General features: G+C 35.6%; 1 protein-coding gene across 1 annotated transcript in view; it reads right to left on the reverse strand.

Annotated features, from left to right (window-relative positions):
* Positions 1-2,941: 2,941 nt before the first annotated feature.
* Positions 2,942-27,538, reverse strand: part of LOC145267119 (D-2-hydroxyglutarate dehydrogenase, mitochondrial-like) — a 41,929-nt gene continuing 17,332 nt past the window's right edge. The window contains exons 4-7 of the mRNA XM_080123151.1: positions 26,144-26,312; positions 18,518-18,804; positions 12,932-13,109; positions 2,942-3,253 (exon numbers count right to left, since the gene is read on the reverse strand). Coding sequence (XP_079979277.1) covers positions 3,006-3,253; positions 12,932-13,109; positions 18,518-18,804; positions 26,144-26,312 — 882 coding nt within the window. The 3' untranslated portion in view covers positions 2,942-3,005. The remainder of the gene's footprint in view (positions 3,254-12,931; positions 13,110-18,517; positions 18,805-26,143; positions 26,313-27,538) is intronic.

The raw sequence follows: 27,538 nt of genomic DNA on the forward strand, positions 1-27,538 counted from the left end.
CAAATTTATCAAATTTTCATTACTAATGATTACTATATTGTCCAATTTCTACTGTACACTCTTTAACCCTTATCCTTGAGTGGCCTCTGGGCCTTGATAATGTGGTGATGCCTATGTAAAAAAAAAAAAAAAAAAAAAAAAATACATTATCCAATTTAAACCACATGCTTCAAGCATCATCTTCTAGACATTAAAAAATAGATATCACCATTGAAAAGAACCTATGGATTTTTACTAAATATTTCTCGTTAATGACAACATAAGACAAAAAAAATAAACATCTATCTAGATATCTATAAAAGTGAGTGTAAGGACACTTCTCAACCTATATACTCAACGGATTTTGGATCTGCAGACTTGAAATTTGGTGTATAGGGTGTAGTACTTACCAACACAACAAACTCTTTTCCTGGACAACTATGGCTGGGGCAAAGTTTGATTTAAAACTGATACCCGAATTCGACGGATCCACTTCTGTTGTCGACTGGGTCGAAAGGGTTGAGCTGACCTGCAACCTCTGTGAAGTAAAGGGGGTGCATACCGTGATTCCCCTGAGATTGGCTGGAGGCGCCCTAAGTGTATATCAGCAACTTAGTGCCGCGGAGAAGGTTGATATTACCTGTATAAAAAATGCTTTATACAAGGCATTTGCCATGGATCCCTGTACGGCCTACAAAACATTTGCCACTAGGAAGCTCATGCTAGGAGAAACCGTGGACGTCCTCTTCGCGGAGCTGAAGAAACTTGCAGTTCTATTTGGCAATGGAGTGTCAGAGCAAACACTGGCATATGCATTTGTGGCCGGCCTTCCCACCCATGTTAAGCAACTGTTGAGGGCTTCCACCAGCGTATCTGTAACGCCCATGGAACATTTGTTAGAACGCGCTCGAGCCATTATCAGAGATGAGGAGGACCTGAGGGAACCGGTTGTAATGATGGCGCAGGCAGCCAAGACTAATGCTGAAAAGAGTTCCAGTTTGAGACCCACGACCAATGGGAGATGTTTCTGCTGTGGCCAGCGAGGCCATATCGCAAAAAATTGTACTAACAAGGGGCGGGGACGCCCGCACTGTTTCCAATGTGGTAGTTATGGACATTTATCCCAAAATTGTGCGGGAAATGCATCAGGGGGCAGGACGTCAGCACCGCCCTGTTCCCCGGACAAGATTTAGTTGAGGCGCAACCGACAATAAATGTGTACGTCGACCAAGTGCTTTGTTCAGCTCTTCTCGACTCCGGGTGCTCACACACCATCATGAGTGCCAAGTTGTGTCGAAACTGGACAAAGCAGAACATCAAAGTAACCACAATAGGTGGCAATACGCAAGCTTGCTGTGGAGCCGGAAGTGTCAAAGTCCACACAGACTCTGGTGTGGCCGCAAACATTAATGTGCTCGTGATGCGAGGGGATTTGCTGGGATTTGATGTACTGTTGGGATATGATGCTATTAAGGCACTGGGGGGGTGGTTATCGGAAGAGATGGGACTGTGCGATTTTTGGAAACCTCGGTGTGTGCTGCAGTTCACATTGATTGGCCTGATTTTAAGGTGGACTACGACCCTCACCAAAAAGCATGGACTGCATCGTGGAAGTGGACAGAAGGAAGGGCGCCAACCGAACTCAAGAATAGCATTGCAGAGTATTCAATACCCGACGAGGCCCGTAATGAATACGAGAAGGAACTTGAGGCATGGATCCAGTTTGGGTTAGACCCCCTGGAAACCGATGCACCACCAAGTTCAAGCGAGGACGAATATCTGGAGTGGTCAGCCAGCAGTCGGTCCTTGTTGATGGAACCCCACGCCATGTGCGCGATCTTTGCCCGGCTAGTGAAGTACATCCCACAACTACAGAGAGCGATGAATCATCAGATGATGAGCTGCTAATGAGTGAGGTCACTGACCAAGAGAGTGGTAGTTTTAGTTCGTCTGATCAGGCAGGATCAGAACCAGAACCAGAACCACACCCAGAACCAGAACCAGAACCTGAATCCGAGAGTGTAAATACCACCCTTCGCAGAAGCCAACGAAATAAGAGGCCACCCCCGGAGTGCACTCTATGTGATCATCAGATCAGGGGGAGTGTAGTACTTACCAACACAACAAACGCCCTCGTGTTTGTGCCTTGTATAAGCATGTGCGACAACAAAACTTGGGTTTTTATAAGCGGAAGTCTCGAGGTTGTCAGGAATCTACAGGCGCATGCGCAAGAGAAGGGATTGAGATAGTGGTATAAAGGCAGGTCGAGTGAGAAGGTTGTTGTTGTTGTTGTTGTTGTCATTGGATGTTACAGTGACGCGTGCGTTAGCAGGTGATTAAGAGGCGGTTTATTTTTGTGTATCAAGTCGCGCACCTCGGTGAAGGTCATATAAATCGTTCACCTCGGTGAAGGTGAAGGTCATATAGGGTATTCAGACATGTGGAAAACTTTCATTGGTTTTCATCCGGAAAATACCGCTGCTAAGGGAATCAAAATTGAAGAATTGGTATGTTTGGGTCATCGGATTTTTATGTTTGTCAACTGTATCATGACTGCGTATACACAAATGGTTCACATGACAGATTCCTTATTCTTAATAAGTAGATTTTAAAACACTTTTTAAAGATCGTGTCAAGCTTGCCTAATGGTTATTGTACTTGATTCATTGTTTTGAGGTTTTGGCTTCGATCTCAGCTAGACCATTTTTTATTTTTACTTACAACTAGTGAACTGTTTAGAAAAAACAATGCACAGATCTCAGTTTCTGAATGAGTTAAAATATAATATTTATGGGTATTTTACAACTGGGCAATGTCAGGCGGCCTGCTAATTATAAATAATCTTAAACAAATAAATGTGTGTTTATTTTACAAAATCTTCACATTGTAATTTGGCTTCAAACATAAAATAAAAAACCCAGATCAAAAATATGCAGTAATGAGAAAATAATAAAAATATAAATTGATTTTAAATCTTTATTCACAGAATAAATAACGTCTTGGTCGATTAGAAAAATATAAAAAGCTCACGACGTGAAAATCTTGTACGGATTCAAAATGGCGTGCGGATCAAGTGTTTGCTTCATTAATTTCATGAGACTCACGGCCGATTCAGACTTGCTGTGACGCAAATACATTGGTTTGTGGATTCCGATTCCATGTTCTGCACTGACGCTGCCAGAAACTGATGCCACATAGTCAAAGACAAATGGTTCAATCAGACTAAGAATATGAGGATCAAATTCAGGAGATGACACATTCAGATGAAGATTGCCTGTGAATAGAAAGAACAAAAAAGGTGCTTCTTTAGATTAATGCACAAGCGAAGTTATGGCAGTTGTTATGTGGTAAATGTGTAACAAAAGAAATTATATGAGAATAACAAGGAGATATATATGTATATATATATATATATATATATATATATATATAATGTAATGATGTAAGATGAAACACTAACGTCTGTATGACACTACCATTTTCAGTGTCATGAGTTGACTGATGAAATTAATCAGATCTTTAATTAATTAGGCAGATTATAATAGACTAATTTAATTGTGAAAATAATTAATTTTCAAATTACTGAATCATTTGAATTTGAATAAAATAACAGATTGTGAAAATCAGTGAAAACGAAGAAAATAAAATAAAAGGTCACTAAATACAGATCCGTTGAAATAAAACAATGGAGTTGTTAAAAGAAAAACAAAATCATTTAAAGTTTTAATAAAAATTAAAATGACAAAAGTGTCAATCTTTCACCCGCGGAGTTGACCTGCTAACCTTTGCCAAAAGCAAGATAATTGTAAGACGATATACAAAGTTATCATAAGTAAAACAAGATTTTGATTTTAATAAAAATGAAAATGACATAAGTGTCAATCTTTGGTCGACGGGGTTGGCCTGTCAACTTTTGGCCAAAAAGCAAAACAAATGTAAAAAGGTGCATGGAGTTTTCAGAAATAAAACAACATCATTTAGATTTTTAAAATAATGAAAATGACAAAAGTGTCACTCTTTCACCTGCGGAGTTGACCTGCTAACCTTTGCCAAAAGCAAAATAATTGTAAGACGATATACGAAGTTATAAGTAAAATAAAATCATTTTAGATTTACTAAAAATGAAAACAACACAAAACTGTCGAACATTGACAGGTACACTGGGTCAACCTGATCGGGGCATAAAGTGCAAGGTTTGACACAGGACCTTGGGAGCGGTCAAAGGAAATCCAAGCCCAGATCATTAATTACGGCACTAGCCATTGGTTGCTCTAGAATGACCAATCACATACAAGTCTGGTGGATGGGTGTTTCCTCTTGTCCCTCCCCATGGTCGTGGCATTTCCTCTTGTTCCTCCCCCATGGTCGTGGCGTTAAACCATTGGTTGACAGTCATGATTGGCTGACCAACCAGAAAGCGCACCTGCCAAAAATCGGGTCCATGAAAAGAGAGACATTGAATTGAGAAATTGAGTTGATTCCTTTCCCGCTAACTGAGAACCAAGTCCCTTGCCGACAACTCCGATGCCATCATATCTGCCATTTCAATCAGTCAACAATATTCTCCCTATATCTCCGGTATTCAACTTTAATTTTTATCAAGTTGTTTTTGTTTTTTTTTTTCACATATTATTGTAACACCAAAGTGTTTCAATAAACTTTGTTATTGTTGTTGATTGGCCATTTTCTACTTTTTCTTTTGGAGTCGCTAAGTCTGTTTGGTAACCCCAACTACAAGAACTGAACAGCTTTCTAGGCCGCATCAACTCAAGCCTTCTTCATGAAACTATTCTGAGACAACGTGGGGCATGAAGGAAGGTTTGAACGGCCCAAATCCTATGTGTTAGTCACGAAACCTCGACTACTCTAGTATCGTGATAAAGGCAAGACCACACATTGTTGCCGTAAATCCAGGATTGTTTCTAGCATAGGAACAAGCACAATCCTGCGGAAAAATCCACGGACACAAGAAAAAAAAAAAAACTACTAGACAAATAAAAATCCATGGACACAAAAACTAAAAACATTTTATTAATCAAAGCCCACGAAAACACAACAACGAAGAACTCCACGCAAAAACAGCCACTTCAACCCAGCATCTACAGAGAAAAAAAAAGACACCAGAACTCTTAAGAATTATTTTGTGGATAGAGCTTTTTGTTTAAACGTCGGCTATTTAAAAATATACATTTAGACAAAATGGCTAAAACTAACCAAACCCAATTTAACAGAGTCCTCACAGGTGGATCGAAGATCCCAATCTTTACTGGAAAAACATCCGACTTTGGGCCATGGCTAGTAGCTTTGAAAAAGAAAGAGCGGATCTACCAGCTTACAGACTCAGAGCTAGTAAACCTAGTGTATGATTTTACGAATGGACTAGTATCGGAAATGATCGGACAATTTCTCGATGATCATCCGCACTGCACCAGTAAGGATCTGCTCAATCAAGTAGCAGCCCAGTATGGCGAGTTCACAAATGCTGCCGATGCTGCTCGGGCTTTAATAAGAATAAAGCAAGATTGAGGTGAGGTACTTGCCGATTTAGCAAGTATGATGAATAAACTTGCTAAGTTAGCCTATAGGGATGCAGAGATGAGGGAAGGTCCAGCTGTGCAAGTGCACTTAGCTGAATTTTTCATAGATGAGTTAAATAATCCCTTTATCAAGGAGGATGTGGTCAAATCGAATCCGACAACATTATTGGAGGCCTTGTCTGCTGCTAGACAAAGCGAAATGCTTTATGAGCGACTCCGAAGTGGCCACAAGAAGGAGCAGGCTTTCTTAAATAATAGCTTTAACAGGTATCAGGGACCAAGGGGGGCCCCAACTAGATTTAGGGTACCCAAAACCGAACCTTACAGCAGCTGTAATGCTGTAAGATATAAGTTTTGTGGTTGTGCTTCGGCAAAACTGCTACGAGGGCATTCCAGCTATAATAGGCTAGAACGAGACTGGCAATGCTCACCTAAAGAAAGATTAAATAACTTTGCTTCAGGAAAAAGCAAGGCCAGGTTACACTCGAAACCCACTCACCACCGACCGTCACAGAGGTCAAACATACAGACATGCAATCATGACAAACCCTCAAAGAAAGGAGTAACCCTGGGAAGGATAAACACCAGAGGTCATGGATGTTTGGAAAGCCGTGAGAGCAGACCTAAACGGGCCCACCAAAAGAATAAATCAGTCAAGAAAACTTGGGAAAATAAAGAGACCCGAAGAAATAAAATCCCCAACCAGAGCTCCGGAATGGAGTGTACAGTTAAAATAAGAGGTAGACTGATAGAGGCACTGATCGCAACTGGATCGGAAGTCTCGCTCCTAAAAACATCAGTTTTTGAGGAGTTAAAAACGCATAAAGGAGAGTTAAGGGATTCTAACCTAACAGTTACTCTCACAAACAGGTAAAAGATGCCACTAAAATGTATGCCCCATCTGCCTATTAAAATAAAGAAGGCGCAAACTTCGTCTAGGTTTTATATCACCCCAGACTTAGATCGGGAGTTGATATTAGATGCAGACTGGTTGCAAAGGAACCACGCCCAAATAACCTGTCACCCTAACCAACTAACGGTTAAAGGGGTGAACATCCCACTTGATAATAATACCAGTGGTAGAGTCAAGTTACTGCCATGCACTGCATCGACGAGCACTGTTAGAGTAGTTTCTAAAAAACTAAACAAGAATCCACCCCGTCAACATCGATCTCCAGTCTGAAAAAGGACACCTGTATCAGAGGCAATTAAAGTATGCCCCCCACCTATTCACACCACAGGTATCTGTGAACCGTAAAAGCCTCAGAAAAACTGCTGGCTTTTCACAGGACTTTTCCTTTCGGAAAAAGAAGGGATTTTCAGTGATAAATCCCTTCAGACAAAAATCCCAAAACTTTATGAAATTTCACACTAATTTTACACTTTATGTATCTGGCAATATTTGTAGATATTTTTTTTTTTAACAGAATGCCTTCAATAAATATCGATAAATGAAAAAATCCGATGAAAGAAGGAACAGGCAATTTTGACCAAAGTTAACACCTTATACAGCCTTTGAGAAGTTTTGCCACAACACAAGCAGAAAGGTCAAGTATATAAAATCAACAGTATATTCTTTGATATGAAAGGGATGCATTCAAAATGAATGTTTATGTTCAGAGCACAACTGAAGCATGATACTTGACTTTTGCATTTTAAACTTTAATTCAAGCCATTATATATAAAAATAATTTTATAAAATCAGCAATAGGTTCTCTGTAGTGCAATGTAGACAACAATATATTGTGGAAAAAGTTACTGCAAAGAGGCATGTAAAGCTTCCTCCCGGTGCACTGCAATGGGTCTCCAACTAGAGCAGGCAACCAATTGATTGAAAAATGGTCAATTTCACAGATTTCAATGACAATAAAAATATGGGAATGTGAAACATTTGTTAATCTTCATTCAGTCCCGGGCAACGTCAGATCTCCCTGCTAGTATATATATATAAAAGTGACCTTATGTAAGTGTGTGTGCAGAACGGTCTCAACTAAACTGCTATCAATTTTTGGTCTACAGATTTGAAACTTGGAATATAGACTAGTTAGATCTGTGAAAAAAATTCAATTTGGTTTTTAGCAAAAAAAAAAAAAAAAAAAGTTACTAAAGTGTCAAAATTGAAAAATTGGAACTTAGCAAGCATAAGTAAGACTAATGTGTATCCTTTATGCATGCGTAAGTATACATTTATACGTTTAAGTCGGTTAATTTGTACAGTTTTGATATGCATGTGGCCTTAATACATTTGCTGCCAGCTATAGCTCTTTTAAATTTACTGTCATTGCCAAGTTATTTTTTTGCAATTTCCAAAACCTAAAGTCAACAAATAATGCACATGAATATAATATGGAATATTTATTAAATTTGTATTTATTTTTTTTTAAGGAATTGTCACAAGCCACTTTTATTAAAAAGAATTTTCAGTTTTTACCATTTTGTAAATTTTTTTTAATAAAAATAACTTATGATAGGAATTTGCCATTTTTTCCAATTGCAGGGGCCACTTTTTATAAAGGAATTGTCACAAGCCACTTTTACTAAAAGGAATCAGCATTTTGTATACTTTTTTTAAATAAAAATAATTTAAATCAGCTTTTATTTATAGTGAATCATTCAACTTATAACTTTTGTTAAAAAAAAAAACATAATATATGGTAGGGGCCAAATACGAGATTACTCGTAAACATACTATTCAATATGTGTTATTTTGAGATGCCAGTTCAAGTTAAAAACAGTTATTGTACGTATTGAGTGCGCATTGACTAATCAAAAAGGAATTTTGTTACTTTGAATTTATTCGTAGCGTACAAAACTAAGCAAATGACATGAGAATACTCATAGTTGGCAGCGAATGTGTTAATTCAGATGGTAGCGAATAATGCTGAAAAGCTAAATATTTTGGTTTTGATTCTAGCTGATGGTATCCAAGTCATATATATATATATATATATATATATATTTTAAAACATTCGAAATCACTGCTATATCTTAAGTATAATATAATAATCAATAAAGAATTGGATCTATAGTATGAAATCTACATAAATTAAAATATATTTTAGTGTATTTATGACCAAGCAATGCCAGGTGGCATCCTGGTTGAAATATAATCTTCACTTAATACAAATAAAAAATATTTTTTAAAACTTTTTTTCTTTTTTTTTTTCTTTTATTTTTTAAACTCCTCGGCCTAACGTTCACAGGAAACATGAGTTGGAAAAATTACATTGAGAGCATTGCCAGGACCGCTGCAAAAAAAGAAAAAAAAAAAAAAGAAGTTCTCTCTACCGTGCTAGAAAGCTACTAAGGCCCGAAAGTATCCTGTACCTCTATAAGGCCGCCATTCGCCCAAGTATGGAGTATTTTTGTCATATTTGAGTTGGTGCACCTGCTACTAGTCTCTCACTCCTAGACAAGGTTCAAAAGAGAGTCGCCAACCTGATAGGTCCTGAACTGTCATCTAAGCTTCAGCCTTTGTCCCATCAACGAAATGTAGCATCCCTCTGCCTGTTCTACAAGTACTTTAACAGTGAATGCTCCGACGAACTGCAAGCACTTGTACCCCCTCGACATAAATACCCCCGACAAGCAGCAAAATCCCACCCCTTCACAGTTGAGATCTCTAGATGTAAGAGAGCCTTTTACTACAGTAGTTTCTTCCCCAGAACTGCTAGACTTTGGAATTCCCTTCCGGGTTCCTGCTTCCCCAACTGTACTGACATGCAGAAGTTCAAGTGTAACGTGAACCGACATCTTGCTGCCCGACTCCCCACATAGTACCCCTGTAGCTTATATCTCTGATAGTAGCCCCCTACATCAAAATGGCAATATGCCTTGTTTGGGGTGAAAATGTAATAAAAAAATTTTTTTTTAAATTTAACAAAGTAATTTTACTTAAATTGCTGACGAGGTCAAAAAACCTAGCGGCAGGGAGATGGAAAGAGTATTAGAAGGAAGTCAGTGTATGCTAAGTAGTTTAATTATTTATGTAAAGATAATCTCAAAATTTTTAATTTATGGTATGTTTGATCAGAGAAAGATTTCAAAAGAAATTACCATTTGTTAACAGGAAGTTTTAAAGAGGATATGTTTATAAACCTGGAATCATGCTGAAGCTGAGGCTAAACTCATCACGTTGACAAACCAACAACTTAGTGTGAAAACCTCTTTCAGAGAGAGCACTACCCAGTATTAAATCATTCTAGAACCCTCTCAATCTTTCTTGAAGGTTATATGGCCCATCAACTCTTTTCAGATTATTTAATGCTGAATCCAATTATTTGGGAAATAGTATTAATATTGCATCCAGTTATTTTGTAGAAGGTTTTTATTTTTCAAGCTCTTTGTATCTCCAATCGCTAGTTTGTAGTGTTTGGTTTGGTTGTTTTAGAGTGGATTTTAACATTTTTGTTCCCTGCCCTGCAGAACATAAATGAGTTTTGTAATGGAAGAGAGAAAAGGGTTACAGTATTAATGTTTGGTACATTTTAAGTTAAGAAAGCAGTCAGGAAGTGGGGGAGGTAGAAAGAGAAAGGGGAAATGGGAAGGAGGAAAAGGGGGAAACGGTGGGTTGTTGTTTTTGTTTTTGCATAATTAAGTTTTGCAAAAGGAAGTAGAAAAACAAAAAGCATCAATGTTAGGAGCATTTCGTCTCAGGAAGCCAATACCTTCAGACAGCCTGATCTGGTAGCACCAGCTCTATATTTAGGAAAGATAAATTAAATCCTTATAACACAATCTAAAATAAAACTGAAAACTTATGTATATACTTATCAGTTGAAAGTATTAGTATACACAAAACTTACAGAAAATTATTGTATAGAATTTTATTTTTAGTAATAAATAAAATAAAGTCTTTAGTGTCAAGGAACTCCGAGCCACAAAATCAGATGGTGTCTCCATATTAGAAAAAGGGAGATAATCTTCTATGTCATACTGCCTTGGTATTTATTTCTGTTTCATTATGAAATATGTGACACAATGGTTGGAAAGTTGGATTGAAAAGTCAGCATCCCCAAAGAGGAGCACTCGAACTTGCAAAAACTGCCTGAGCAGCACCGTCAGTATTCCTGGTAAGGGTGCCTCAGGTGATTAGCAATAAACTAACTTCTTCTGAAAGGGAGAAGGCAAAGCCTAGGAGGGTGAACTGCTGACAACTGCAGAGGAATACATTATTCCACAATTGACAGGGAAAAAATCATTACAAGAATGGTCTAGATACTGTTGATTTTGGCACTGGAGAAAAAAAAATTCCCCTTTCTTAAAGACATATAATGGCATCACTTAAATGTAAAATTGAACACAATTTTAATTTTTTTATAAAATTCTATTCAATACTTTTCCATAATTATTTGGTGACAAATATAGATTACATCAAAACTTTAGTTCTTTTTAAATGAATATATATTTAGAGCAAAATTGAATTGTAAAAAAGTTTTCTGATTTAATTAAAAAGTGTATTTGTATGAAAAAAAACCCCAAAAAAACAAAAACATTGATTCAATTTTTAAACAATTTTTTTTTTTTACAAAGGAATCACCACTTATCAAGGCCACTCGAGAACAAAGGTTAAACAGTGTACTGTAGTCAAAGAGACAATATCATAGTAACCGTTAGAAGTGTAAATTTGGTAAATTGGATTACTTAAGGGGAACGGCTCATCAAGAACTTGTTTACGTTGAACTTGAAGACGACCATATTGTAGTCAGCTGGAAAGCAGGCAAACAGAAGAGAGTTCCACATGTGTGCAGTTCTAAGAAAGAAGCTTTGTTCATGGAATCCATGTTTAGGTCTGGGCACAGATAAAGAGTGGGGGAAATTATTGATAGTGTTTTCAGCTAGATGAGTGTTTCTCATGAATGTTTGACGAGAGGGGACCATAGATTGGAGTTCAGACGAGCACTTGCTATGAAAATAACGATAAAGTACAGACAGGTTTGCAACATCTCTTCTGTAAGAAAGAGATTGCAGGGAAGAGAAAAGGGCATCCCCTATGAGACTATGAAGTCTTTTGAACTCTGTCATTTATTATATTTATAGTCATTTCACACTATTTATTCTTCAATGATTTAATTGAGTCAAAGGTTATTCTTCATGCATGGTTAACCATGTATGGTGTCTGGCAAGGGATAAACATTATAAGATCTTCGTTTTTGAATAATTACTGGTGAGCGTAGGACCGATTTAGAGTCTGACTAGTACCACCTTCTTTTCTTATCGTTTCATAGTGCTATTCATCAATGATTGGCTGGATGATGTGACCTCCCTCTTCCAACATATACACAAAAAAAAAAAAATGTCACTCATGGTATCATTAATTAAATTTCCCAATCCTTTGTTCAAATACAACCACATTTGGTACAAATAAACTTCAGTCTATGCGTATCCAGTCCAATAAGTCTCAATCAGGATTTTCTAAGAAACTTTGTTTTATTACTCAATGATATACTGGGACACTTTGCTAATCGTCTCATCAGTAATAAGGGGGGGGGTCATCCTGAATGGTCTTTACACAGTCTTTGTTTTATTGATGTGCAATTGTATGCAGGAATATTTTGGTGATCGGCCTGACTCTTACAAGTTTTATTCATCAATGTCTAGCAGTCTTTGTTTTATCAACATTCAATAATATGCAAGGACACTTTGATAATAGTGTCATCAGTAAGGGGTGTGATCCTGAATGAGCTTCACACTCACTGAACTATAAACCCATCAGATTTTATCTGTAGAGTTATCGCAAAGGTAATGTCTATCAAAACAATCTCCAAACAATTCCTGAACTGAAAAAAAAAAAGATCATCACTATCAAAATAAGTTGCTTGCAAGTTAGAGGTGCATACTTGGAGCAAATCATTGGACAGCATAAAAAAAAAAACAACAAAAAAACTGTTGGATATTCATGACCGAAAATAGGTCAGTCACAGGTTGAACTTTATGGTTAGATTACCAAAAGGATTGTGAATTTTATTTCCATGGGTGAGTGACATTAATATCATCCTGCACGTGAATATGCCTAACTTCTTAATAATCTTTTGCAGAGTTCTTTTATTATTATAAAAAAATATGGTCCTTGTCCAGAATTCCCTCTATATTAAAAAAAAAAAAGAAAGAAAAATCAGCATGATATACATATCCACAAGGAAACGAAAATATCATATTCCAAAAATTACGTAAATTGATGAAGCAGTTTTATTTTTATAAAGAAAATACTTTCTAAGCAATTATTGGGAATTTGTGAGGCATTACAACATAAATCTAGTCAGTGTGAATTATTGTTGAGTTATTTTCTTTGTTTTTTCACATTTATTTTTCAAAATGGCGGGTGAGACAGTTACCTCTCAGATATTCATAAAATTTTATTTGCTTATTTTTTTTATATATAGGAGAAATTCTGAATAAGCAGCAAAGATACTTACTGTCACCAACGTGACCATAGCCAACGACGAATGCATGTGGAATGTGAGAAACACGTTTTCTTACTTCTAACACCAAATCATAAAAAACAGACAAGTCGAGAGACAAGTCATATTTGTAGCAATAAGTTCCATCTTTCACCATACTTTCTGCAACTCGTTCACGAAGGCTCCATAAATACTACACAAATAAAAGAAAATATGAAAGAGACAGAAAAAAAAAATTAAGGTATATAGAACACAATGGCTATATATACAGCATGCATAAAATATTTGAGGACATATGTTATCTAATATATAAGGCATGAAAGTTGTGCCTAAATAGCAAATAAGTTGACAAATCAGACTTTGCTTCTGAATAGCCAATTTTTTATTTGTTATTGTTGCACTATGTTATTGACAATATAATAATGTACTATGTTACTATTTATTAAAAAAAAAAAAATTTTTTATCTAACCTAAATGACTGGTAATGCAAAACTTTTTTGATGCTTGTCCATAACTCCCACCTCTTCAAGAAAAACAAAATTTAAGAAAAATCTTTATGATGAACAGGGAAAGAAAATATTATACCCCCCTAAATCATGCAAATTGATCAAGTAGTTTTATTTAAAATAAAAAATAAAATCAAATTTAATGGCTGATTGATGATCTTACAACACCATTTAAAGATTTATCACTGGTTAACACCCCCAGTCTTGAAACAGCTCTTCAGAAATAAAGTTAAAAATCAACCTAGTATACCATCGTAATGCCTACGAATTCCAATTAATTGCTTATAAATTATTTTATTTTTTAAAAATAAATCTAATTGAGCATGATTTTTGGTGTACGCTATTTTCTTTCCATCACGAATATGTGCAGCATAAAGATTTCTCTGAACTTTTTCTGGTGGATGGGGGGGGGGGTATGGATAAGCACCACCTTTGTAAATAATCATGTATAAATAAAAATTGTTCATATCAGTAATAATAAATAAACCATAATAGATTTCTGATAGATTCAAGACTTCTTTTTATACATCTTTTAGCGGGAATAACAAGTTCTTTTGCCTTGAAAAGAAATAGATATCTGAACTCTTAAATTTTTTTTTTTTTACAACATGGCTAAATTCTAAAAAAACAATTATAGCAAAAATTTCTTAAAAATATTGAATCTAAAATATCCATGTCAATCAATTATTTCATTCACTTTAATCTCTTATATGAATCATCATCATCATCATAATAATATCCGGTTTATTCTCCATTTCACATCCTGGCATTTGTTGAAATTAACTTCCAATCTAAACTGTTTCTGGCCAGGTCTTTATTTCTCCTTCTTTCTTTCAAGTCCATCTTTATCATTTCCTCCCATGTTTTCCTTGGCCTTCTCCTGTAAACTGAACCTGCTACCTTAATTGAAATTGCTATTGTTTCAGCATGTGGCCCCCCTCCTCGACAGGCTGGTGACCATAAAACACTGTGTGCCATGGATTTCTCCCTCCATCTTGTTGGCCATGTCGTCAGTTTCTCATACCGGTGGCTGCTGAGGGAACGCATGTGGGTCACAGAATGGAAGTAAAATAAGTCGTGGAACAAAGAAAAGACAAACAACACTAAGGTTTCACATATATCTGACTGTTGGACTTGTGAGTATGTGTGTCCATAGGCTCACTCCCACATTCTGTCAAGGCTATGTTCGTCTGTCGGTTCATCTCAATGTCTGTCTCATAGTCAGCTCTAAAACTGTCTATGCACCATCAACCACTCTCAACTAATCAGCGTCGCAATTTCAAATCCCCCATTCCGGCTAACCAGAAGCTTCCCTTCCCTCTCTAAGCATCTCATTGACTACTCCCATCAAGTGTTGTTGATTCTCTTTGTTATCCATTCTATAGATTTCTATTGTCATTTGTTTGTTATTTTCTCTTCTTTTTTCATTGTAAATCATTTCTTACTAGTCTTTTATCCCACCCCCCTCTCAGCACTTTGTGACCCAGGTCATATTCATAGTATCACACTATCTTAAATCTATTTCTTAGACTTATTTAAAACCAGAAATCAAATAAATAAAAACCATGAACATTTGTGAATACAATATCTATGAAGTATTATAAGAAAAATGGTTACTTCTGAAATTTTGCTTTTATACTTGGAACAACTTTTACTGTTTATTTAATTAGCGATAAACTTACCTCTTCTCAAAAAGAGAAAGCAAAGTCTGGGAGGGTGGACCTTCTAGTACTGCACAGAAGCAGCCTTACACTGTAATAAACAGGGACCAAGTCATTAGAGGAATGGTCTAATCTCTGTTAATTTTGGGGCCTGGTGGCTAAAAAGAGTTAACAGATCCAATATTTCTACAGTGAAAAGCACTATTATCCTCATATACATACCAGCATGATTTCTACAAGAAAAAAAGAAGGCACTGTTTCCATTTCACACTAGGAGAGATTGACTATCATCGATATTCATAGTTATAGCTTGACAATGAAAAAAAAATAATGTCTATAACTCACTGGAAAAGATAGGAATTGACTGAAATATTTCATTTATATTGGTTTCATTTATTGAAAAAACTCTTAGCATTGAATTTGGTTTTTAAAAATGATTTTTTTATATTTTCACTTCTACAGTGCTTCCAAATGTAAAAATCATTTTTTTTAATATTTTCAATTATACGATGCTTTAAAATGTAAAAATGATTTTTTAAATATTTTCAATTATACATTAATTTAAAATGTAAAAATGATTTTTTATATTTTCAATTATACGTTACTTTAAAATATAAAAATGATTTTTTATATTTTCAATTATACGTTACTTTAAAATGTAAAAATGATTTTTTATATTTTCAATTATACGTTGCTTTAAAATGTAAAAATGTTGTTTATATTTTCAATTATACGTTACTTTAAAATGTAAAAATGATTTTTTATAATATTTTCAGTTCTATGGTGCTTTAAAATGTAAACACCATTTGTTCTTATATTTTCAATTATATAATGCTTTAAAATGTAAAAATAATTTTTATATTTTACATTATACGTTGTATTAAAATGTAAAAATCACTTTTTATATTTTCAATTATATGATTCTTTAAAATGTAAAAATAATTTTTTATATTTTCAATTATACGTTGCATTAAAATGTAAAAATCACTTTTATATTTTCAATTAAATGATGCTTTAAAATGTGAAAATGTTTTTTGTATATTTTCAATTATACGTTACTTTAAAATGTAAAAATCATTTTTTATATTTTCAATTATATGATGCTTTAAAATGTAAAAATCATTTTTTATATTTTCAATTAAATGATGCTTTAAAATGTAAAAATGTTTTTTATATTTTCAATTATACGATGCTTTAAAATATAAAAATCATTTATATTTTCAATTATATGAGGTTTTAAAATGTAAAAATGTTTTTTTTATATTTTCAATTATACGTTGCTTTAAAAATGTAAAAATCATTGTTTTTTTATATTTTCAATTATACGTTGCTTTAAAATGTAAAAATCATTTTTTATATTTTCAATTATATGATATTTTAAAATGTAAAAATCATTTTTTTTATATTTTCAATTATACGATGCTTGAAAATGTAAAAATGATTTTTTATATTTTCAATTATACATTGCTTTAAAATGTAAAAATCATATTTTTATATTTTCAATTATACTATGCTTTAAAATGTAAAAATCATTGTTTTTTTATATTTTCAATTATACGTTGCTTTAAAATGTAAAAATCATTTTTTATATTTTCAATTATATGATGCTTTAAAATGTAAAAATCATTTTATATTTTCAATTATACATTGCTTTAAAATATAAAAATCATTTTTTATATTTTCAATTATATGATGCTTTAAAATGTAAAAATGCTTTAAAATGTAGAAACATTGGATCTGTTAATCTTACAAATGTACTCACATGGTCTCCACATATACACAAAAGACATTAATAACATTTATAACCAGGAGAAATCTGCTGTCACCGGTATTCGTCATGATAGTTCAACAACAAAGAAAAAAAACGTTGATAACTGACTGTAGAAAGTTAGAGTCAACCAAAATATTTAATTTATTGAAATTTGGCATCGAATTTGGTTTTTAAAATAAGATTTCTTATCTTTTTTATTCCAGTTGTATTTTTGGATCGATCATCAATGTCTATGCAGAGGCTGATGCAAAGCAGAGATTTTTTTTTTTTTTTTTACAAAGGAATTCATCAGTTATCTAGGTCTGAAGGCCACTAGAGGATAACAGTTAATTTTGATAATGAAGAAAAAAAAACAATGTTTATAAATCACTGAGGAAAGTCAGAGTCAACCAAAATATTTGCTTTATACATTGAATGGAACTTGCTGACTAGGCTCTACAAGGCAACGATTTGTTGCCACTTGCAATATGGGTCCCTAATATTTGCCAGAGTTGGCAAGGAGTTCTCTGATTGTCTTGAGTGTGTACAAAGATATCAGATATATACTACATATTCCCTGCCGCGACCCTGTTACCTCTGAAGTACATGATCTGCTTGGATTACATCTGCTGTTTGCTCGCTGGAATGTAACAGTTGTTTCTGTTGTCTACAGATTATTTCATGGTTTTTGCCCCACCACAATGCTTAAATACTACCTTGTGCTGCGGCTGAACGAACCAAACCTGCAATGATTTACATTCACATTAGACACTCTGCATAATCACACAGGTGTTTGCTGAAAGATGTAACATCAATCTCCTTTTGCATTGTATTCTGCAATCCTGAACTTGCTGCCTCAGAATTGTGGGAATGAACATATGTCACATTTTTGGAGTTCTGTATTGGCTAACTATCGTGATATTCGTAAGTTTTATGCATTCCCAGATTAGCTTAGTAACCTTTGTCTATTGCTAACACTTTTATGATGATGGCTTATTAAAGGAAAAAATTAAATAAAATTTTTTTTTTTTTACTAAATAAAAACTAAGAAACTTAAAATAAATTTCTTCACATCGAATTTGGTCTTAAAAATGAGTTCTTATATTTTATAATTAGAGTTGTTAAAGTTACAACTAAAATTAAAAAAGTTAAAAACTAAAATGAGTTCATATATATTATTCCTTAATTGGAATTCATTTTTGAGATGAGGATTATATATAGTAATTTATTTTTATTTCAGACTTTTATTCTTATCTTTATTGGTTGTTGTTTTTTCATGACGTTTCGGCCAACTATTCCTCTGGCCTTCGTCAGGTGGTAACCGTGAGTTGATAGAGATGTTGAATCTCTACGGTTCCAGGTGGACATTGTCTGAAGATAGCGGTTTTAATCCTACCCAAAAGCCAGCCACATGTTTACTTGGCCAAAACGTGGTAAGATGACAACAACTACAGATGGCAGTGATTGCTGAGAATGCAGTTAGGAGATTCGAGGTTCCTATCCATCGCGGTTACCACCTGACGAAGGCCAGAGGAATAGTTGGCCGAAACGTTGTGAAAAAACAACAACCAATAAAAGATGAAAGACAACAACTAATAAAGATGAGAATAAGAGTCCGAAATAAAAATAAATTAATATAAAATGAGTTCACAAGGACAAATAAGGCACATGTAATTCCATCTACCTTAATTTGTGTGAGATCTGCTGCAATCGTTCCATCTTGTACTAATCCAGTTGTCATCAATTCTTCAATCAAATCATTCAACTTCTCTTCATCATGGTTTCCATTTGACCCAGACGTTTCCATTAACACATAGAAAGGCGAATCAGTGATCGGGCAAGTTAATCCAAGGTTTACAAATACAGACGTCATCGTTTCTGTGTCCATGAATTCAAAGGCAGAAAGAATTTCTGCAAGTTTTTTCTTTGTCATTTTAAAAATGGTTAAGACATCAGCAAAACTCTGGCATCCTAGAAATAAAAAAAGACATCATTAACTTTTAGGGTAGTGACACACATATATAACATAGTTAACCTTACATAAATTAAAAGATTTAATAACGCACCACTTGTATAGGAGGTGGTAATGGTGGAGTGGATTACAACACAAATTGATGACATGGGTGTGTGAAGCTTGAATTCAGCTGGTTTGATAGCATCACTTTAACTCATGGATGTTGGCAACCTTCATGTAGTCCTGCCTATAAATATCTGAAAGATTTGTAGAAACCAATACTAACAATAGAATCCACTTGGTTCCTTCTCACTTTTTTTTTTTTTTTTTTTTTTTTTTAAATGGAGAGTAGATAATGCATGTGGATGTGTTATCGGCAGTTCCAGTCGCTTCTCCTTTTTTGTCCTTCAGTCCTCATTTCCAATGAATGATTTTTCTGACAAAGGGTGAAGAAAAAGCTGCTTTCCAGGTCGGTAGTACTTTGTAAAAAGTAGCCTGAGATGTCGGAAAATTTCTGTTTCTATGTCTATCCTTGTGGTCATGTCACTAGTAAGGGTGCTGGAGATAAAACGTTTCATCTGGGCTGACGTTACCCGCCTGATAGTCAGGGACCCGAACCTTGGATTAACCACTAAGGAGGCTGTCCTATCAGCAGGTGCAAAGTACCGGGGCTGTTGTATTGCCATTTGGTGAATGGATTCTGGACCATACACTAGTTTCTGGTAGGGCCTCTTGATGCCATACTAGTGGGTAATTGTTATGGTTTTATCTTAACATGTCCTAAAAAAAAAAAAAAAAAAAAAAAAAAAAAAAATTCTTGTCTTTTTCTCTCTTACTTTCCCTCTCTGTCCTGCTCCAACCAAGTCTACCGACCTGCTCCACAAATCCCAAAACCTCAACATGACAAATATCAAGAAAACAAAAAAAAAATAAAAAACAAAACACGAATAAACCTAGAACCCTATCCTCCAACATAGACCCCTACTACCAGGTCTCTTTTTCCAACATCAGGGGTCTACTTCCAACCTTCCAGAGGTTGAAACATAATTACAGGAAACGAAACCGGACATATTCTTTCTAAGTGAAACTGACATAGGGCCAACCACTTCCCTAGACGAATTCATAATTAAAGGATACTCTAACTTAACATCTAAATCTGACCCCCAAGATCGTCATGGGCATGGAATATGTGCCTACATCAAAGATGGCTTTCCATGTGGTAGGGATATCTCCAGAGAAAACCCTAATTTACCTTATATGTGCTTCCGGGTTGCACTAGCTTACACCACTGCATTTATATTTGCCCTCTACTGCCCCCACAACAGTGGGGTTACTATCTTTCAGAGCATATCTGAGAAAATTGACCACATCCTGTCTGCTCATCCTTCGGCTAACATTCACATTTCCGGTGACTTCAATGTCCATAATGTGGAATGGCTGACCCACTCAAATAAAACCGATGATGAGGGGAGGTTCTGTCATGATTTTGCTACTGCCTATGACCTCACTCAGATTGTTCATGAACCCACCCGTGTGCCCGATACTACCGGTCAGTTCTAGACCTTTTCCTCACAACTTCTCCTGAGCTATGTTCATGTTCCGTTCTATCTCCTCTGGGATCCTCCTGTTATATTGTTATTATTATTAGACAAAAGTACCACTTGTGCGCGTATGTTACGTGAGTTCTTATTAGTAAAGATACGAGTCTTAAGTGTTCATGCTTAGTAAGAGATATTCGAAGGTTCATGTGTGTGATCATGTTGTGAGATATGGAATGGGGACATTAACATTGTTAGAGAAGAGATGTGTACATATAAATAAACTTTGAGAGATGATTCGCTATCTAGATAGACAGACCGATATGTTGAAAGGTTTGCATTTATGCCGATGGATTGACAGGTTGGCATTTATGCTTTGACAGTTCGTATGAACGGGAGTGTTTGTATAACATAAATAGACACATTTACTTTCTAACACATATATTTTTTAGATGATGAATTTCAAATAGTTTGTACACAAATAGACAATACCTTTTTCATGTAATGATGGACACAGAAGACGGCAGTTATAAAAACACATTGAACATTTATTCTTCCCTGACCGGTTGGGGGCTTTGCGTCCAAGAATTCAAAGCTTCACATATTAAGTTTCAAAGTGACAGTCTCGCTTCCTAGACGTTCGAATTCCAAACTCCAGACTATCGTCTGTCATTCTCAAACTCCCTCTGAGTTTCTCACTAACTCTAACTAACTAACTCTCACTTCCTATATTGAGAAATCCATGCATGTCCGGCCAACGTGACCACAATTCACGTGCCATCAACATGCGAGAGTCGCACGTTTCCGAACATTCTGATTTCCAATAACCTATTTTTTCTTTGTTGTTTTCACAAAGGAATTCAACCTACATATCTAATTCATTTAACCCATATTTTATTATCCACATTCTTTTAACAATGAATAGTTTATTTATTATTTATTTCATCAGAATTAACAATTTACTGGACATTCCATTTAAACCTATTCTTCTTTAAAACTTATCTCCAGGGTTCGATTTCTGCTTTCTCTTATTTTATTTTCATTTTAACTAATCTCTCTATTTTTATACTTACATGGAAAGGGGACAGCCCTTATCATGTAACACTCCAACCACTCTGTTGTAGCCGTTAAGATAAAAATGAAATGTAATAAGTCTTCAGACGTACCTCTCCATCGTACTGTATATCGATACTCTATGGCTGACTGGGATAGCTTCCGTACATTCATATCTGACCGACCTCTGCATTCCATGTTTAAAAAGGATGTGTCCTCTATAGTATCAGACCTGACCGAATGGTTAATTGTAGGCATAGACCGATTCCTACCATCCAAAGAATTCCAACAAAAGCCTAATAGCCAGCCATGGTTCTCCCCTGAATGTGCTGGTGCCATCGCGCACAGAAATCACTTTTTCCATAGCTACCAACGTAATAGATGTACTGAGACTAAAGCTGCTTTCAGGACTGCCAGCAACCACTATAAAAGATTAATAAAAAATACAAGAGAGCTATATGCTTAGTCCTTTAAATCCAAAGTAGCTGAGCAGCGGCTTGGTTCCCACCAGTTCTGGCAAATAGCAAACAGGATCTTGAACAGAAGCGTGCGTTCTGTCCCAACTATCATCAATGGACCTGAGGTCATCTCGTCAGCATCAGACAAGGCCAGACTATTTGCCAAGAACTTTGCAGCTAATTCTACCCTATGCGACAAAGGCCATCAACTCCCTGTATTTCCTCCTATAACTGCAACATACAAATATCTGTGTGTGAGGTCGCCAAGCTAATCAAGAACCTTGATTCCAGTAAAGCAACTGGCCCTGACGGCATTCCAGTTATAGTGCTGAAAAAGGTCCAACTAGAACTTGCCCCCATACTTACAAAACTGTTTAAGCATTGCCTTGAGAAGTGCTTTCCAACACCTTGGAAAACCTCATCAGTATGCCCTGTATTTAAGAATTTAGGTGAAAAGTCATCTCCCTCTCAGTACAGACCAATAAGTCTTCTGTGTGTCATGAGTAAGTTGTTGGAATCCATATTAAATAGAGAAGTAGTCAACCACCTCAACAGAAACAACCTTCTTAGTGACATGCAATATGATTTCCGCTCTGCAAGATCTACAGCAGATGTGCTAACGGTTATATCTCATAGGGTTAGTAAATCTCTTGACAAAGGCTTCCTTTCCAGGGTAATTGCTCTTGACATATCGAAGGCCTTCAATAAGGTATGGCATAAGGGCCTACTTCACAAGATTTCCAGCTACGGTATCACTGGAAATGTTTTCTCAATCATTAAATCATTTCTCTCCGATAGGTTCATAAGAGTAGTGGTTGATGGGCAGAAATCAGAGGCTCACAGTATTAATGCTAGAGTCCTTCAGGGGTCCATCCTGGGCCCAACTCTCTTCCTGATCTACATCAATGATCTCCCAAAACACATACTTAAATCATTTGTTGACATCTATGCTGATGGCACGACCATCTATGGCAACACATCAAAGGCCGTAAATGACAAAGTTCTCTTTAATTCTCTCTCCTCTGATCTTGAGCACGTGGTACAGTGGGGGAAGAAGTGGCTGGTCACTTTTAATGCATCCAAAACCAAGCTCCTATCTTTACATCATCAACGCTCTGATCCCCATCTGGCAACAATTGAAATGGATAGCTCTCGTCTTGGGGAGGCTCCATGTTTTGACAAACTTCTGGGAAAAGACGCTGAGAAAATAGTGCGATCCTTCTACCGCTCCAGAAGATATCTCACTACTGATGCAATTCTCTATCTATATAAAAGCCAAGTACGTCCAAGGATGGAATACTGCTGCCACATCTGGGCTGGAGCTGCTAAAAACAGCCTGTCCTGCCTTGACAGAGTACAAAATAGACTTTGTGGTTTAGTGGGGGATGCCCTTTTCTCTTCCCTGCAGCCTCTCTCCCACAGAAGAGACATTGCGGGCCTGTCTTTGTTTTATCGTTATTTCCATGGCAAATGCTCGTCTGAGCTCCAATCTCTCGTCCCCCCTCGCCAGTCTTTCACGAGAAACACTCGTCTGGCTGAAACTGTCAATAATTTTCCCCACTTTTTATCTGTGTCTGAATCCAAACATAGATTCCATGAGCAAAACTTCTTTCTCAGAAGTGCACGACTGTGGAACTCTCTTCCGTTTGCCTGTTTCCCAACTGACTACAACGTGGATGTCTTCAAGTCCAACATAAACAAACTCCTGACAAACTACCCCTTAAGTAAAACACTCTATCAAATCTCCAATACTAATGATTACTACAATACTATCTCATTGATTACTGTACACGCAATAACCCTTATCCCTGAATGGCCTCCGGGCCTTGATAAGTGGTGCCTCCCCATGTAAAAAAAAAACAAAAAAACGTTACCATACTGATTTATATTAATTCATTTATATTAATATACTATTTATAAATACTAGCAGAACCTGTGGAAATTTCATGAAATGAGAAATGTATTTAATCAAGAAATGTTTTGATAAAGCTGATATTTTTCTTGATAGTGCAAAAAATTAGGGGTTTTTTTTTTTACCGAAAAACCAATAACACTCAGCAAGTATGAGTTTTTTTAAACATTTCTATGAAAATAGTGCCCATTGTATTTTAAATATAGAACCGACCCAAATGAGATAAATTAATAAGTACTAACAAATACTCAGTAAGTAATATTGTGCTACATAGTTCAATACCAATAATAAAAAATCATATAGTAAGAAACAATCTTTAATTTATTCCTTCAGTCCAGCACCTCTTGGCAAACAAAGTTCTTTTTTTGTGTCCTGTTTTGTTCAAATGTTTCCTTAACATGTTGCTGACTTTTTTCTTCAGTGAAGAACCGCTGTAAGTTGAAATTACTATGAGCTTTTTTTTCACAGCAATCATCGTATATTATTATAATGATATTCGAAAATGAGGCTACATCAAAGTGAGGCCACTAATATTCTTGTCCAGTGTTGCCAAACTAGCCTTTTTAAAGCCAAATTTTGCGAATTTGGCCTATTTTGAAGAAGTTTGATCTTCGAAAGTTGTATTTGGCCTTTTTCAAAGCATAGCATACAGACTTATTAAGAAAGGAACAGGCAGAATATTACATAGATACTATATGTTATATTGTGACTTTTGGTACCAGTTATTATATTTGTGCTATAAGGTATTGTATCTCAATACCTGATAACGACAATCACAATAACAAATTTAACGTATGGTAGCAAGAAAGAGAGTATTAAGTTAAATATTTATTGGAGAACAAATGGATGAAAATGTCTGTTGTTGATAAAAAGTTTCTGAAAAGAAGAAAATTAGAAGATCTTTCTTATTAAAGTTATTAAAAGTATGAATTATTAAATTTGAAACGTCTCGTTATTGTCGACGGTGAGTGAATGGCTTCTGCTACTTTGAGAAAGAAAGGGTGAAGACGTTCGAGTTCTGCTGCTGCTGTTAGAGAGAGAAAGAGTAATCCATATGAGTTGTCACCTCTGCTACCACTGCTGCTGAATTGATGTTGCGAGTGTCTATATATCGCACACGGACATAGTTGTAGGCATATTTGCTGCTACATGTGTCTTAAGGATACGGTTAGCCTTGCCGTAGAGAATCTTGGTTTCCCTGATTCCACATTTGTTTTATTTCTATTTAAACCTGGCGTGCCTGCGAGAGAATTTAGATTAAATTTGTCACCTGAAGTCCTATTATAGATATTTTATCACATATTTTCCATATCTGGTCTCTCAAATTTTTTTTTTTTGGCCTTCTCTCAGTGTAGCTATTTCCTTGGGCAATGTGTTTTGCCCGATAATTCTTTGCTATAATGAACTGCATATCATAGTGGAAGGTTCGGTACAAAAAGCATAGTTTCTGACAACTTGATGTGTTGTTAACAGTCAATCAAATATTGAAGTAAAGGACAGGTCAGCATCATCCTCACTTATGTGTCACGATTGTCATATCAGTGGCTGCTCTTGGTGTTCGGGTGTCTTCACTCCTGCTGATTCAAATTGTGCTTTGTTTACTTGTCGTTATTGGTTCAATGGAGATCTTGTATTTCACAATATAATATGTATATATAAAAATATAGTTTTCATTTTACATTCTTCTTTTATCTAACAAAAGATGGCAGTGATGTATATTTACTTTCTTTACAAAGTTTGTCAATTCTTCTGTCAAATCACAATATTTAGGAGTTATGTCCCTTGAGTAATATTCAAATTTTCTGTACTGATCATTACCAGGCAGCAAGAGAATGTGCTCTTCTATTTACTTCCTTTCTTCATCTGTGTATCTAAAACTACATGGGACTCCCATAAGCAAAGTTTCTTTCCTAGAACTACACATTGATGGAAGAAAATACTAAATGGCTACTTCCCAACTGACTGCAACATTTTTGTTTTCAAGTCAAACATGAACAAATTTTTGTTGATCTGTCTGCTTAAATAATCAGATTCTGCCAAACTTTCACCATCATCATGGTGCTGTCTCACCATCCACCGGACACTTATTAACTCTTATCCGTGAGTGGTCCTTGAGCCTGGATAAGTGGTGATTCTTAGTTAAAAAAAGTTATAAAAAGTATTCATGTTCGGGATTTAAAAAAGAGGCTTTTCCTCTTTCTGGTATCCAACTTGAAGTCAGTCAGATGTATTAAAATATCAATATTTCAATTTTATACTTTGTTACACAAGTTAATGTTTCCTTTCAGAATAAAGACAAAGCTATGAAACAAAAAAAAAAACGTAAATTTTTAAACTAAATTTTAAGAAAAATATTTTTTTCAATGCACGGATATGAAATATATAATTCACTTACCAACTAAGGCAACATTAACCGAACTTGGTCGTTGGGGACAAGCGATGGCTACTTTGGTAATGAAGCCTAGAGTTCCTTCAGATCCAATAAACAATTGCTTTAGGTCATAACCAGTGTTGTCTTTTCGCAGGCTGCTCAGACAGTCTAAGATTTTTCCATTAGCGAGCACCTAATAAAAATTGACAAATATTTCAAAATATTTTAGTATCACTATTATAAATTTACGATCATAAAACAAATATATAAACTAAAATTCAGATGTTGTTGTTATGTTGTTTGCTTGTCACCATGCACACTTTTCATCTTACACAACACCAAGAATGCACTCATCACATACATGCTAACCCTAAATCATAATTTTAACACAGAAAATTTGCAATAGCCAGGCATCCATATTACACACCAAACTTAGACAGCTCATCAAATTTTGCTTCATTATACAAACAAAAAACGCACAGATACAAAGACTGCAATCATCTATATATATAAAAGCGAAAATGTATGTATGTGTGTATGTTTGTGTGTCTGCTAATTTAACAGCACACACACCTCCAAACACCCGGGCAATGCCGGGTACACCCGCTAGTCACTGATAAATCAAAGCCAAACAGAAACTCACTACCATTAACACAGATTGACTCATTTCCAGTACCTGTTTTTTTCTATTTTGTTATTTCTCTTCCTTTTCTTCATCTTTACATATCTTGCCCGGTTCTTTCTTTGCCGCATGACATGATCTTATACTATCAAAAACACTCAACCTAATGAGCTTTAGCGAGGTCCGTTCATTGCGGTGGTTACTCAGATAGCATGTGTCATTTGCCTTTTAGACGTCAACTGGTTTTATGCTCTTTGTGCGAGTCGATTTATGTAAATTACCTTAACTCTTGCTCGATCTTACAGGGAGATCTCTTCTCTGCTACAGGGCTCCCCACCAAGAATGGTTGTGGGAATATCACCGTTTGACACTGATGCGTCTGTAGCAGAAGATGATCATAGAATTTAGTTACAGTAATCTCTTGTGAGTTTCGTCGGAATGATAAGTGCGAGTGAGTCTGCACTTGTTGATTGTATAGTCTGTGTTGTGGAGATATTTGTCGAGATTGACGGTATGCTGTGGTTGAAGTCAGTTACACAAAGGCTTGCAAGCAAGTCTGCAGTGCAAAGTATAAGCAAGTTTGTACCCATGTTGGTGTGTATCATTTGTGTTGATCGAGTTCCCTATGCATTGGTTGAATCAATGAACATCCAGTCGTCGAGTTTTTCAATGTGCGTGTAGCAGCTAACTCGTTTTAAACTGGTGACTTCTTCCATAACGTCCAGTCATTGAGTTTTTAAATGTGTTTGACAAATATCCATGAGGATCTGGGTTTGTTGAATCAGTTGTCTTTATCG

Source organism: Euprymna scolopes, chromosome 4 (assembly GCF_053919585.1).
Source record: "Euprymna scolopes isolate OS-2025 chromosome 4, ASM5391958v1, whole genome shotgun sequence".
Taxonomy (NCBI): Eukaryota; Metazoa; Mollusca; class Cephalopoda; order Sepiida; family Sepiolidae; genus Euprymna; species Euprymna scolopes.